Source organism: Cnephaeus nilssonii (genome assembly GCF_951640355.1).
Source record: "Cnephaeus nilssonii genome assembly, chromosome: 24".
Taxonomy (NCBI): domain Eukaryota; kingdom Metazoa; phylum Chordata; class Mammalia; order Chiroptera; family Vespertilionidae; genus Cnephaeus; species Cnephaeus nilssonii.
In genome coordinates this window covers 7844560-7860385 of record NC_137095.1, presented here as the reverse complement: position 1 = coordinate 7860385, position 15826 = coordinate 7844560, and the positions used below count along the sequence as shown (strand labels likewise).

At 53.6% G+C, this 15826-nt stretch overlaps 1 protein-coding gene across 1 annotated transcript in view; it reads left to right on the top strand.

Annotated features, from left to right (window-relative positions):
• Nucleotides 1–112: 112 nt before the first annotated feature.
• Nucleotides 113–15826, top strand: part of SEMA4B (semaphorin 4B) — a gene marked incomplete at its 5' end in the record, with an annotated part of 46010 nt that continues 30296 nt past the window's right edge. The window contains 3 exon segments of the mRNA XM_079764061.1: nucleotides 113–331; nucleotides 333–425; nucleotides 428–463. Coding sequence (XP_079620187.1) covers nucleotides 113–331; nucleotides 333–425; nucleotides 428–463 — 348 coding nt within the window.

The following is a 15826-nucleotide window of genomic DNA, read 5'->3' as shown; positions in this document are numbered from 1 at the left end:
TCAGATTCCAGCTAGCGACACCGTCCCCTGGCTCAGGGGGGCGCGCAGCCCCACAGACCCCGCAGCCTTCGCGGCCTGCAAAGCTGTCCTGGGGGCAGGTCCCGACGGGGGGATGGGCGGCGAGCAGCGAGTCCAGAGTGGCCGTCCACGCCCTGAGGCGAGTGGTAGTTGCGGGGTGGGGGTGGGGGTGGGGGGTGGGGGTGGGGGGGGCGCGCTGCTGGCGCCTCCCGACAATTCCCGTAAACACGGGCGAGGCGGGGCGGAGCTTGGCAGCAGCCCCGCATTTCCGGGGAGGCTGTGCCAGACCCAGGGTGTTCGCGGGGGACACTCCGGGTCCCCAGGGAGGGCTTCGGGCTAGCGTGGCAGCGGGCAGGAGCCTAGAGACACTGAGAAAGAGGGGGCGCGCCGCAGAGGAGGTTCATCCGTGTGGTCGGTGGTCGCGCGCGTTGGGCAGGACACTCAGGTAGGCGCAGGGGACAGGGTGGGCGGGCGCCGCGGCCCCGGGAGGGGGCGGGCCAGGGTGAGGCTGATGGGACTGCCGCGCCCCTACTGCCCGCCCCCATTTCCTGCCTCCGCTTCAGGTCTCCCCAAGAGGCCGCCACCTGCGCGCTCTGATGCCCCCGCCCCCGGGGAAGCCTGTTGCCCAGGGCAGCGCAGGAGCCTGGGCCCGCATTCTCACCGCCCGCTGGGCCTCGGCGCCCGATCCCTTCAGCATGTCCCACGCCACCCCTTCCTCCACACTGGCTCTGCAGGGAAATGGTCTGGAACCCGGGCCAGTCCTGGGCCTCGCCTTGCAATCGTCCTGGGTGTGACCTCTGAGGTTAGGCTTCCAGTCAGCGCTGCTTCTCTCTGAGTGACAGGTGGATTTAGGGGTCAGGAGGGAAAGGAAGTTAGGGTCCTGGAAAGGAGGGGGCTCCAGGGGCCCCCCTGGAGCCAGTGTGGTCTGGCAACAGGACTCAGGAGCCCGGGGTCACCTGGGGAAGGCCACCAACCTCCTCTCCCATTTCCTCACCTGTAATGTGAGTCTGCCCTTTGACCCACAGATCATAGAATTCCTGTAAAGCTCCAATGCCCTAAAGACAGGGAAGCGGCCCTAGCCAGTTTGGCTCAGTGGATAGAGCGTCGGCCTGCGGACTGAAGGGTCCCGGGTTCGATTCCGATCAAGGGTACATGCCTGGGTTGTGAGCTCCATCCCCAGTAGGGGGTGTGCAGGCGGCCGCCGGTCAATGATTCTCTCTCATCATTGATGTTTCTATCTCTCTCCCCCTCTCCCTTCCTCTTTGAAGTCAATAAAAAATAAATATTTTTAAAAAGACAGGGGAATGCACAATTAAAATCTCTACCCCCCACCCCCCATGGATGCTTTAGAACTGGAAGAGACTTAGGAATCCCTCTGGGCCCACCCCACACTGTCATAGGGAAAGGGGACCCAGGGGCGGGATGACTTCACAGTGAGTTGGGAAGGTCAGGATTTGAACCTGGTCTCCTGACTTCCAGGCCGTGGCTGTTTCCTCTCATGATCATTCTTACGGACACTCAGGGAAATCGGTGCTCGGTCTCCTTGTAGCCTGGGGCTCAAGCTCTGGGTGACTGGTGATCTAAAGACGGGGACAATGCCCTCGCTGGTTTGGCTCAGTGGATAGAGCGTCAAGCCTGCAGGTTCAATTCGGGTCAAGGGCACATGCCCGGGTAGCCGGCTCCATCCCAGTGGGGGGCGTGCCGGAGGCAGCCGATCAATGATTCTCTCTCACCATTGATGTTTCTATCTCTCTCTCCCTCTCCCTTCCTCTCTGAAATCAATAATATGTATATATTAAAACCAACAAATAAAAAATTTTAAAAAATAAAGACGGGATATTGGCAACAGGCGAAATAAGCATGAGAGAAGGAAGGCTGGAGCTTCAGGTGAAATGAAGATGAGAGGAGGCTGGAATTTGGGGGGCCGGTGCGGGGGGAGCTCAGACAGAGAAAGCCCCCCTCTCCGGTGTAGATCCTGTGCGGGGCGGGCTTTGCTTTCATGCAGCTCTTAGAGGATTGGCCTACAGAAACCCCGGGGAGCCCAGCATCCCCCAGCTCTCCGAAACACCTTCTCTTCTGAAGCCAAAAAAAACCTGCTGAGACGGTATGAACCAGAAACGCTTTGGCTGCCCTGCAGCGGGAAGTGGGACTTCCCACCCACATCAGTGAGGTGCCTTTTCCTTTGAAAAGGAAAAGAGGAAGGTGGGGAAAGAGATCCCGCCGCCCCGCCGGGGAAGGAACACGCGAATGAATCACTTGGCAGGGATCTGAGACCGTCAGCTAGAGCAAAAACTCCTATGCTCATTGAGTGAGCATTGACGGGGCGCCTGCTGTTTGCAAGCTCAGCGCTGGGGGGGGAGGGGGGGGGCGGAGATGAAAAACCCCAGTCAGGCCCTGGCTGGTTTGGCTCAGTGGATAGAGCATCGGCCTGTGGACTGAAGGGTCTCGGGTTCGATTCCCGGTCAGGGCACATGCCCGATCCCCAGTGGGGGTGGGGGGGTGTACAGGAGGCAGCCGATCAATGATTCTCTCTCATCATGGATGTTTCTATTCCTCTCTCCCTTCCTCTCCGAAATCAATAAAAATATATAAAAATAAATAAGTAAATGAAAACCCCAGGCTGGCTGGCCCAGTGGGTGTGTGCACTCAGGGAGCTTTAGAAGCGATGGGGAGAGAGGGCTGTGATGTGCAAATGAGCATCTCACTGCCGCATAATGAGTGCTTAGTGGAAATTTGAGCGGCGTGCAGAGGGAGCCGGAGGAGCAACTCCGGAAATCGGATGAAAACAGCACCAGCCCGGGCAGCCTGGGGCACGGCTGGAACTCCTCCAGGTGGGCCCTGGCCCCTACCTGTGCTGGAGGCAGGGATGAGTGAGGGCATCCAAGGAAATGAGGCAAGGACGGGTGTTCTCCGGAAAAAGGAGCCTCAGGGATCCTTTTAAATACCCTCTGGTTGATTTCAGAGAGGAAGGGAGAGGGAGAGAGAGACAGAAACATCAACGATGAGAGGGAATCCTTGACCGGCTGCCTCCTGCAGGCCCCACACTGAGGATCAAGTCAGCAACCCAGGCAGGTGCCCTTGCCTGGAATCGAACCCGGGACCCTTCAGTCCACAGGCCGATGCTCTATCCACCGAGCCAAACCGGCTAGGGATCCTTTTGAAGTGTAAGCTCTGTGAAGGCAGCAACCCTGTCCGTCTCCTTCAATTTCAGCAATTCCAAGGAGGCAGCAAGAACACCAGCAATCCTCCTTGAGTGAATGAAAGAAGAAGGGGAGGCCGAAACCGGTTTGGCTCTGTGGATAGAGCGTCGGCCTGCGGACTGAAGGGTCCCAGGTTCGATTCCGGTCAAGGGCATGTACCTTGGTTACGGGCACATCCCCAGTGGGGGTCGTGCAGGAAGTAGCTGGTCGATGTTTCTCTCTCATCGATGTTTCTAGCTTTCTATCCTTCTCCCTTCCTCTCTGTAAAAAATCAATAAAATATATTAAAAAAAAAAAAAAAGAAGAAGAAGAAGAAGAAGGGGAGGATGGGAAGAAGGAAGGGAGGAAAGGAACAGCAGCTTGTGTTACCAAGAGGAGCATGGTTATAACTGGAGACCAAACCCAGGTTGAGATCCCAACTCCAGGTAGAGTATCTCTGTGGGTTCTGGTGCCAGCCCCGACTTAGCACTTACGTCAGCTTAGCAAGTCCTTTCTTTCTTTCTTTTTAAAATATATATTTTTTATTGATTTCAGGGAGGAAGGGAAAGGGAGAGAGAGAGAGAGAAACATCAATAATGAGAGAGAATCACTGATCGGCTGCCTCCTGCACGCCCCCTACTAGGGATCGAGCCCACAACCCAGGCATGTGCCCTGACTGGGAATTGAACTGTGACCCCCTGAGACATAGAGAGAAACATCGATTTGTTGTTCCACTTGTTCATGCGTTCATTGGTTGATTCTTGTATGCGCCCTGACCGGGGATCAAACCCACAACCTTGGCGTATCCGGATGGTGCTCTAACCAGCTGAGCTACCCGGCCAGGGCAGCTTAACAAGTCCTTGAACCTCTGTGCCCACGTTTCTCACCTACGAGCGGGAATAGAATCATTCCTGTCCCGCTCTGTGGTGAGACTTCCATCAAGGACTGACTGTAGACAGGGCCTCGCTTAGAGCAAGTGCTCCATACAGATGAGCCTTAAAAATGTCAGCCTTGCTTTGGGTGGAATAGTTTGCCAGACAACTCATGCCCAGGTTATATAACTCCCCCAGAAGGAGGAATAATTCCTTTTTACCTGATAAAGGCTCATTTCGAAAGTGCCCTGTGTCTGCAGATTAGCACATCTCAAAGAAATGGGTTTTCACCTTTTTCTTAGGGGGAGAGGGGGGAGGCAATGATCTTTTTGAAATCAGATGCACGCTATGATCCCTCTCACTAGACAGCATATCATTCTCGGGGTTCAGTTCACAGCTCCCCGAAGTCCACCCCAAGGGTTCAGGGGCCCTCTGCTCTGCTGGCCCGTTATGGGCTGTGATGAAGGAACTGAGGCTCAGAGAGGGACTTAAGGAGGAAGAACTTCCCTAGCTGGTCTGGCTCAGTGGATAGAGCATCAGCCTGCGGACTGAAGGGTCCCAGGTTCGATTCCGGTCAAGGGCACATGCCTGGGTTGCGGGCTTGATCCCCATTGGGGGACGTGCAGGAGGCAGCCAATCCATGATTCTCTCTCATCATTGATATTTCTATCTCTCTTTCCCTCTCCCTTCCTCTCTGAAACCAATAAAGATTAAAAAAAAAAAAAAAAAAGGAGGAAGAACTGGGTGGGAAAATGGTGAGGGTATTGATGCCTGATTTCTTGGGACCCTAGGAATGGAGGGGCCTCGGGTCTGATAAGCCAGACTGGAAGCCACATCTCTCTCCTAGACCCTTACACCCTTGCCCCCACCCTCGCCTGGCCTGGAACACCTGGCCTGTGAATGGCGGTGGTGGTTTCGGGGCGAAGGGAGTCACTAAGCAGTGATGGATGCCCCTTCAGGGTGACAGGTGCCAAGCATCAGCAGGGCCACTGGCCCAGGCTCCGCAGGCCCCCAGGCGAGCAGCAGGCTTGAGGCCACGGGCAGACAGCCCTTCCTGAACTTGCGTTGCGGGCAGGGGCGTGGCGGGGGCTACTGCGTGTTCTACCCTGTCAGGGCAAGGACAGGTTGAGCCCTGCTGCTTGCACCACAGCCCCGTGGGGCGGGGGATCCCCTCCCAGGGAGTGGCCGGCTCAGGCCCCAACAGGCCCGCGGCAGCAGGCACACCCGGGCCTGAGCTGGGCGGGCTGGTTCATCTCCCGGCGAGAGTTGCAGCCTCAGCACGAGGGTGGCAGGAGGCAGCTGGACCCAGAAGGGGTCCTCGGGGCTGGGCCCCGAAGTGAGGGGGGCGGAGGGGACTGGTAACCTAACGGCGTGGCTCCGTCCGCGGGGCCATCCGCCACATGCCAGTCCCTTTCCGTGCACTCATAGCGGCTCTCCCTGACGGCCCGTGGCGTTCCCACCTCCAGAAGAGGAAGCTGCGGCTCAGACAGTGTGTGGCTTTTGCTCCCAGTCCATAAAGTACCGATGGTGCTGAGCTTCTCCTTTTTAAAAAAAAAAAAAAAAATTTTTTTATTTTATTGATTTCATAGAGGAAGGGAAAGGGAGAGAGAGAGAGAGAGAGAAACATCCATGATGAGAGAGGATCATGGATCGGCTGCCTCCTGCACACCTCCCACTGGGGATCGAGCCTGCAACCTGGGCACGTGCCCTTGACCAGAATCGCACCCGGGATCCTTCAGTCCGCAGGCCGACGCTCTATCCACTGAGCCACACCGGCTAGGGCTTGAGCTTCTCCCTCTGATGGAAGACCCAAGGTGCCTGAGCCCTGGATTCCACCACTACCCAGAGCCGGAAACACGGGGACCCGGGCAGGGGGAGTCGTACAGTTTCGTACAATTCGGGGAACAGAGATGAGGCCACGTAGGCTGTATTGCCAGACCTGGCGAGCAGCTGCCAGTGAGGCGTGAGGCCGGGTTGGTGCTGGCCTGGGAATGCCCTCTGCTTCGGAGGGCACTGCCCCGGGGAGGCTGCCAGCCAGCAGGATCTAGAAGCCATTGGCTGATTTGAAAGCACACACAGGGCGTGCCAGCTTCCTTATCAACATGTACCGATGCTGCTTCAGCTGAGCTGCTGCCCAGCCCCCGGGGGAGGACACACCAGCCAGGGCAGGGCGGGGAGCTGCAGCTGCAGGTTGACTTAAGACAAGGGCTCGGGCTTCTAGGGGACCCTGGCAGGCAGGGGGCCAAGGCCCTGGGCGGGGGGGCTGGGCCCAAGCCAGTGTGAGTCTGCCAGCCAGAACCCGGGACGCTGCCTCAGAAGCGGGGTGGGTGGGACCTTTGGGTTCAAGCTCCACTGGGCTGGGCAGGAGGCCCCTCCCCCACGGCCAGCAAACAAGGCCGTGACTTTCAGGGCAGAGCTGTGGGAGCGGCAGAGCCAGCTCCCCTGGGCGGGAATGAGGGCAGCAGGCCGGGCCGGGGACCACCTGGCAGGGGCCATTCGTGCCCAAGCACGTGCTGGCCTCCACCTGGGAAGGCTGTCCGTGTAGCCGGTTGGTGAGTGCTGGTTACCCTTGCCCAGCGCCGGTGTTCACCGCCCTTTCCTGTGTGCGGAGCCGGTTAGTTAGCCAGGCAGTGGGCAGGTGCTCATTAGATTTCAGAGAGGAGGGGAGAGAGGGAGAGAGAGATAGAAACATCCGCGATGAGAGAGAATCATTGATGGGCTGCCTCCCGCACGCCCCACCACGAGGGATCGAGCCCACAACCCCGGGCATGTGCCCCAACCAGGAATCGAACCGTGACCTCCTGGTTCGATGCTCAACCACGGAACCATGACAGCCTGCTGGGCGCCTTATGTTTTTAACCCTTTCATTTTCTCTTTCTCTTGGTAGCCTTTCTTTTTTTAAAAAACAAAACAAAACAAAACAAAACAAAAAAACACCCAACTTTTTTTCATTTTTAAAATATATTCTATTAATTTTTTTACAGAGAGGAAGGGAGAGGGATAGAGAGTTAGAAACATCGATGAGAGAGAAACATCGATCAGCTGCCTCCTGCCCACCCCCTACTGGGGATGTGCCCGAAACCAAGGTACATGCCCTTGACCGGAATCGAACCTGGGACCTTCCAGTCTGAAGGCTGATGCTCTATCCACTGAGCCAAATCAGTCAGGGCTCTTGGCAGCCTTTCTTATGCCTCTTCCTCTCCCCCTCTTCTATGGCTCTTCTCGTTTTTTTATTTTCTTCCACCTGATCCTACAGGTGAGGTATGTGTTTGTTTGTTTACCTTTTTGCCTTTTAAATTTTCTTCCATGATAACAGGTAGGAGGCATACACTCACATACAGGAAAACACACACATCGGAAGCGTGCAGCGCGGAGCATTTTAACATTGGTACACACTTGGGAAAACCGTACCCAGACCAAGGGGTAGAATATTCTCATCGTCCCTCAAGTTTCCTTGTCTGCCAGCGAGGGGTCAGCCCGCTGGTCTCGAATCTCCCACCATAGGCAAGCTTGGTTTGGCCTTTTGTATGTATTCCTATGCACCTTTGACCTCTCGTGCTCACATTTTAGTCCTTACATATGTGTCTGTGTGCCTGAGAGAGGCGGGAGGAGGGTGAGGATGGGGAGGAAGGCGAGGCTGAGGGAGTGTGGATGGAGCAGGAGGCCCAAGCTTGATGATGACTTTGTCTTACTGTCTGGGGCACAGAGACTACACTGCTTTTCCCTCCCTCCCTCCCTCCCTCCCTCCCTCCCTCCCTCCCTCCCTCCCTTCCTTCCTTCCTTCCTTCCTCCTCATCTGAAGATATTTTTCCATTGATTTTTAGGGACAGTATAAGAGAGAGGGAAAGACAGAGAAACATCCATGTGAGAGAAACACATCGATTGGTTGCCTCCTGCACGAGCCCCCAACCAGGGCCCAATCCCGGGAGAAGTGTGCAACCGAGGCACATGCCGTTGACCAGAATCGAACCCAGGACCCTTTGGTTCTCAAGCCAACGCTCTATCCACTGAGCCAACCTGGCTAGGGCTTTTAATATGTGTTTATTGATTTCCAAGAGGAAGGGAGAGGGAGAGAGAAACATCAGTGATGAGAGAGAATCATTGATCGGCTGCCTCCTGCAGGCCCCCCACTGGGGATCAAGCCTGCAGCCCGGGCATGTGCCCTTGACCAGAATCGTACCCAGGACCCTTCAGTTCACAGGCCTGTGTTCTGTCCACTGAGCCGAACCGGCGAGGGCTCATTCTCACATTTTGGTCCTTACACGTGTGTCTGTGTACCTGGGTACCTGGGAGAGACGGGAGAGGGTGAGGATGGGAGGAAGGCGAGGCTGCGTGAATGTGGATGGAGCAGGAGGCCCAGGCTTGATGACAACTCCATCTTGCCGTCGGGGGGGGGGAGGGGGGGGACACAGAGGCAACACTGCTTTTCTCTCCATCTCCTGCTGTCCTCTCTCTCCAAGCCGTCCCTTGAGCTCTTTATCCACATCACGGACGTCCTGGCTGAGAAAGACTTGCCCACGTCCAAGCGGGGCAAAGGGGAACAGGAGACGCGGTGCTGGCGTGGGAACCACTCTGGCCCACAGGAAGTCAGTTCCAATGAGGGTTTTTTTTTTCTGTCGCCATCCTCCTGTTTTTCCCCAGCTTGGGGGAGGACCAGTTGGCACAGGAAGGGAAGACAGTGGATGGAGCTCAGAGAGGCCGAGGCCGCCGTGCTGGGGGTGCACCGTGGGGGCTCGGCTCTGGGCCCACCGCTGGGTCCCTCATTTTGTCCAAGTGTTGTGCTTGGCAGCGGGGCTTTCGAAGACGGAAGACCCGTCACTGTCCTCAAGGGGTTTGCCACCCACTTGGCATATGACATACTTGGACCCCGCCGGTGTGGGTGAGTGGGTGAGTGTCAACCTATGAACCAGGAGGTCAGGGTTCGATTCCCGGTCAGGGCACCTGCCTGGGTTGCGGGCTTGATCCCCGGTGTGGGGCATGCAGGAGGCAGCTAGTCAATGGTTCTCTCTCATTATTGATGTTTCTCTCTCTCTCTCTCTCTCTCTCTCTCTCTCTCTCTCTTTCTCTGTGAAAAATCAATAAAATATATTAAAAAAGAAAAAGAAATAAACAACACAGTCAATCCTCGTAGCGTGCTCGGCAAAAGCATGTAACCCAGATCTATTCATGAGGGCGCAGTCGGATGCACCCAGGAAGTCAATATTTTTATTGACTTCCTTCCTCTCTGAAGTCAATAAAAATATATATATTTAAAAAAATTTTAAAGGACATGCTAGACTCCCAGAGCATCTGAGCAGCCATGAGTGGGGTACAATTAACCACCAGCGAGGCCGCATCAGCCCCTGCCTCTCCTCCTTAGGGGTAAGCATGGCAGTCACACAACCCAGCTTTGCCAAGACACGAAGGCCCACTAGCCTTGCTGCCCTTTAAGGAGGTACCTGCTGCTGGGATTCGGGCTCCAGCCAGTGCCTAGGTGACAGCCGGAAGCAGAAGGTAGAAGAAGGAAATGCTGCAGCCAGCCCTAGCCGGTGTGGCTCAGTGGATAGAGCGTTGGCCTGCGGACTGAAGGGTCCAGGGCACATGCCTGGGTTGTGGGCTCCATCCCCAGTGGGGGGTGTGCAGGAGGCAGCCAATCAATGATTCTCTCTCATCATTGATGTCTCTATCTCTCTCCCTTCCTCTCTGAAATCAATAAAAATATATTTTACAAAAAAAAGAAATATATATATATATATATTTTACAGAGAGGAAGAGAGAGGGATAGAGAGTTAGAAACATCGATGAGAGAGAAACATCGATCAGCTGCCTTTTGCACACCCCCTACTGGGGATGTGCCTGCAACCAAGGTACATGCCCTTGACCGGAATCGAACCTGGGACCCTTGAGTCCGCAGGCCGACGCTCTATCCACTGAGCCAAACCGGTTTCGGCAATAAAAATATATTAAAAAAAAAAAAAAAGAAGGTAGAAGAAGGAAATGCTGCAGCCAGTTCCCTGATTTCAACAGGATCTCTTGCAATTTCTTGCATAAGATTCTAGGGATCATGTGGAGAAACGGGCCGAATCATGCCGTGGGGAGGCCACCTGGCTAGCTGCTCCACCTGCAAAGGATGTCGGTCAGGTTTAAGCCTGATGGGAGTCTCCTGTGGCATTGGGCTCTGCTTGAGGCCCTGTATCGCCCAATTGTTGTTCCAGCTTGGGGAGGACAAGTTTGCCCAGGAAGGGAACACAACGGAGCTCACAGGGGCCGGGGCTGCCGTGCTGGGGGCGAGAAGCTGTGGGTCATTTATAGAATACCTATAGCTTTTCTAGATTAAGCAGTTGGTAAACCTTGGCCACAGACCAGCTCATACTCTTATCAATAAACACACACACACACACACACACACACACACACACACACGTTTTCGCTGAATCATTTTGGAAGTGGCAAACATTGTGACTCTTCACCTCTGAGAAATAAGCCTCAGCAGGCATCTTCGGAGGGCAGGGACATTCTCCTGCAACCATCATCCCGTGACCGTACCCCAGACATGCGCAAGAAGGCCACAGTGGCCTCCCATGTGCAGCGCACCCCAAAATTTCCCCAATTGCCCTATAACTCCCCCCGCCCCCCCGGGATTCAATCAAGGCTCACAGGTTGCATTTGATTATCAGCTCTTTTGAGTTTCTTAACCTAAAACAGCTCCCCCTGCCTTTATTTATTTGTTTATTTATTTTTTACTTTCATCACATGGACCTTTTTTTCTTTTTTTATTTCAGAGAGGAAGGGAGAGAGATAGAAACATCAATGATGAGAGAGAATCATTGATTGGCTGCCTCGTGCATGCCCCCCACTGGGGATCGAGCCCACAACCCGGGCATGTGCCCTTGGCCGGAATCAAACCTGGGACCCTTCAGTCCTTAGGTTGACGCTCTATCCACTGAGCCAAACCGGCTAGGGCCATATGGACCGTTTTGGAGGGTGCAGGCCACTTGTCTGTAGAACGCTGGGTGCACCCGACTGCGCCCTCATGAATAGATCTGGGTTAAACGATTTTGCCGAGCACGCTAGGAGGATTAACTGTGTTGTGTATTTCTTCTTGTATCCCATCAGGACGTAAGAGATGTCAGGAAGTCCCATACTGGTGATGCTACTTTCTTTTTTAATTGATTTTTAGGGCAAGAGAGAGAGAGAGAGAAACATCGACTGGTTGTTCCACTCACTCACGCATTCATTGGTTGAGTCTTGTATGTGCCCTCACTGGGCTGGAACCTGAAACCTTGGCATATCTGACGATGCTCTAACCAACTGAGCTACCCGGCCAGGGTCTGGTGATGCTGACTTAAACTGCTTGGTTAAGATAGTGAAAGCCAAAGCCCTCCCTTAGAGGTACAGTTTCTCTTTGGAAATTACTGAGTCACCTGCGGGGACAGGCTTTGAGACCTTGTTATTACATAGTTTCCCTACAACCTTCCACCCAGTTGGCTGAGCATCGAGTGATGATCCTTGCTTGAATCTAGATTTTCCAATTCTATCATTTCTTCTCCATTTACCAGCCGGCTTATTTCTGTACACGAAAGCTTCCTTTCTGTCTCTTCTCTCCCTCTGTGTTTCTCTGAATGTCACTGTGGACGGATGGACTGTTTTTCATTTCATGCATTAGAATCCATTATTTCCTTATTGGTTTGGATGCGCAACTTGTCCCAAGGTGGCTCATCAAGCTGGCCCCATATGTCCTTTTGACACGATCCCATTAGTCTTTAACCACTTCCTTGCTTTCTGGCCCACCAAAATATCCCTGACTTACCTTTTACTTTCTCTTTCATTTCCCCACAGTCCTGGTACCTTTTATTGGAGAGAGATATTTAGAAACCAAGAACTGGGTGCTAGGTATGCTGACGCAATATTCTTTTTGTTTTTTATCCTCACCTGAGGATATTTTTCCATTGATTTTTAGAGAGAGTGGAAGAGAGAGGAAAAGACAGTGAGAAATATCGATGTGACAGAAACACATCGATTGGTTGCCTCCTGCACGAGCCCCGACCAGGGCCCGGTCCAGGGAGGAGCCTGTAACCCAGGTATGTGCCCTTGATGGGAATCGAACCCGGGACCCTTCAGTCCACAGGTCGACGCTCTATCCACTGAGCCAAACCGGCTAGGGCTCGTCCAGTATTCTTATCAGAGACTTGAATAAAGGCATAAGTATGCTTATCAAGTTTGAAGATGACTGAAAACTGGGAGGGGAAGCAAAATGTGTCATAATAGAGTAGATATTCAGAATGACCTCCATAGGATGAAATCTGGCCCAGGACCAATAGCTTTATTTTATTTATTTATTTTTTTAAATATATTTTATTGATTTTTTACAGAGAGGAAGAGAGAGGGATAGAGAGTTAGAAACATCAATGAGAGAGAAACATCGATCAGCTGCCCCCTGCACACCCCCCACTGGGGATGTGCCCGCAACCAAGGCACATGCCCTGGACCGGAATCGAACCTGGGACCCTTGAGTCCGCAGGCCGACGCTCTATCCACTGAGCCAAACCAGTCTCAGCAGGACCAATAGCTTTAAAAGAGGTCAGTAGGAAGTGCTGTGCTTTGGTTGAAGAAAGACATTGCATAACTTCATGTTTGGGAGGAACTCTACTGGACCAAAGGTGATATACCTTTGTTGGTGGACAGATGCCAGCAGCATCCCATGATCCTTAAGTTGCATCCATTCAATCCATCTATTCATTCATTCATTCATTCATTCAGCCAATACTCCTTGAGGGCCTCTTACATGCCAGGCACTGTTTTGGAGGCTTGGGATAACTAACAAGCAGATCAGCAAAAATCCCTGCTCTTCTCAGTCAATATTTTGGGGATGGAAGGGCAGGTGGGGCGTTCAGACAATCAAGAAAAACCACAACAAATAAGCAAATCATCTCCAGTAGAATGTTATTAGGTGATGAGTGCCTTGAAAACAAGAAAGAAAGAAAAAACAACCTCAGGGTAAGGGGAATATTGGGGGAAGTGTGGACTCTTCAAGAAGGTGATCTTTGCCCGGCCGGCGTGGCTCAGTGGTTGAGTATCAACCTATGAACCAGGAGGTCACTGTTCGATTCCCAATCAGGGCACATGCCCGGGTTGCGGGCTCCATCCTCAGTAGGGGGCGTGCAGGAGGCAGCCCGTCAATGATTCTCTCTCATCATTGATGTTTCTATCTCTCTCTCCCTCTTTATCAATAATAATTTTTAAAAAATTTAAAAAAAAACAACAGATGCCCTAGCATTAAAAAAAAAAAAAAAAAGTGATCTTTGAGCAAAGACTTGGAGGAAGGGACCCAACTTGGTGGCTATTGGGAGAGGAGGCTGCAGGCAGAGAGTAGCCAGGGCAAAGGTCCTAGCAGAGAGCCTGTGAGTAGTCCTGGGGTGGAGCCGGAGGGTTGGGTATTATTGGCTGCAAGTGGATGGATGGCACTGATAAAGGTGGTGTCCAAGGCCTGGCCGGGCTAGAAGTGGAGTGCTTGGTGCTGCCCACATCCCATGTGCAATTCTGTGTCCAATGCTGAGATCTCCTTATTTTTTTATTCTTTTAAATATATATATATATATATATATATATATATATATATATATATTTAATATTTTATTGAGTTTTTACAGAGAGGAAGGGAGAGAGATAGAGAGTCAGAAACATTGATGTGAGAGAAACATCGATCAGCTGCCTCCTGCACAGATGTGCCCGCAACCAAGGTACATGCCCTTGACCGGAATCGAACCCGGGACCTTTCAGTCCGAAGGCCGACATTCTATCCCCTGAGCCAAACCAGTGTCGGCTTAAATATATTTTTATTGATTTCAGTGAGGAAGAGAGAGGGAGAGAGGGATCGAAGCATCCATGACGAGAGCGAATCGTGGATCGGCTGCCTCCTGCACGCCCCACACTGGGGATCGAGCCCGATCGAGCCCGAAACCCAGTCATGTGCCCTGACCGGAAATGGAACCGTGACCTCTTGGTTCATAGGTCGATGCTCAAACCACTGAGCCACGCCGGCTGGGCGAGACCCTTTCTTTTTTATTTTTGTGTGTGGCGTGTTTTTGTTTTTGTTTTGTTTTTCTTTTTTGTTGTTTTTTCCTTGGGAGTCCCTGTCGCCTGGCCCTTGCCCAGAGATGGGGGTCGGGATGGTGGAGATGCAGACATCCTGGGACATGGGGAAGCGTGGCCGCCAGAGGGGACAGTGGGGACCACGTGAGTGCTGGGCCCACCCTGACAAGCCAGCCTGTGGCCCAGGATGCGGCAGGCCCTGGGGGTGGGGTGAGAGCAAAAGGTGTTGGCTCTGAGGAAGCTCGCGTTTTGGCCAGGGGTGAAGAGGAACTTTCCCAGGATGGCAGCAGCTCATTCCTGGGGCGACTGTGCCCACTGCCATGGAAATGACGAGCCGAGGTTTGGGAACCGCTTTCAAGTGGAACTACGGGAAGAATTACATCTGACTGTGGTCCTGGGCGCTCGTAGGAAAAGTTGAACCGTTTCCCAAACGTTACTTCTCCTTTTGTTTTTTTCCTTTTTTTGTTGTTAATCCTCACCTGAGGATATTTTCCCATTGATTTTTAGGGAGAGCGGATGAGAGAGGGAAAGACAGAGAGGAACATCCATGTGAGAGAAACACATCGATTGGTTGCTTCCGGGGAGAGTTTGGTATGTTCCCTTGACTGGAATCGAACCGGGACCCTTTGGTCCGCTAGTCAGTGCTCTATCCACTGAGCCAACCCGACCAGGGCATTGCTTTTCCTTCTTCTTCTTTTTTTAATTTTTATTATTTTATTATTATTATTTTTTTTACGGAGAGGGAGAGTTAGAAACATCTATGATAGAGAAACACCGATCAGCTGCCTCCTGCACACCCCCCACTGGGGATGTGCCCGCAACCAAGGCACATGCCCTTGACCAGAATCGAACCTGGGACCTTTCAGTCCGCAGGCCGACCCGACCAGGGCATTACTTTTCCTTTTTATGGTCTTTGCAGTTGGATGCGTTCTGTGGTGTCTGTTTCTTTTTTTTTTTTAATGTTGAGAGGGAGCCACTCCTTTGGATTTGGGACTTACTTAGGGGTGCAGGTTGTTCCATCCTGGGGGATGTCAGGAACCAGGAATGGGGGTGGGGTGGGGGGTGTGGACTGTGCCTCTTCTAAGTGGGGTGCCTTCCGGACCCCTCCTGCCTGGCTACGTGCAGGTTTGTGGGAGAAGGTCGCACCTCCTTGGCTGTGTATTAAATCCTATTATTCCACGTACATTAATCTTGCACCGCTCCTCCCACCGGAGACCTGGCTGCGTGTGGACAGAATTCTAAGCGCGGACGCCCCCGCAGGGCACCGGACCGAGTGGTGGGGCCTGCAGTGAGCGCAGCCGGGACCTAAGGTGGACCGACCCGAGCAGAAATTAGAAATTTATTTAAGAAGCAACTAGCCCCCGGCGTCAGCACCAGCTCGGCCGCGTTTATTCGGTCACGGACCAGTGGGTGCCAGGAGCATTATTGGGGGGGAGGAGGACTAAAGGGGCAAGACCCAGGCCAGACCCCCGCGGGGCGCACAGTGGAGAGACCCGCAGGTTTCCCCAAAGCTCCCGCTCGCCGAGGGTCGCGGAGCAGCCGGAAGGGGCCGGGGCGGCGGTGGGAGGGTCTGGAGGTGGGGGGGGGGGGGGGCGGGGATCCGTGGCCCCGCTTCCCTCCGCGCCCCGCGCTCCAGCCGCCTCGGCGTCCGGGGATCCCCGGACTTGGCCTCTCCAGGGCGCGCAC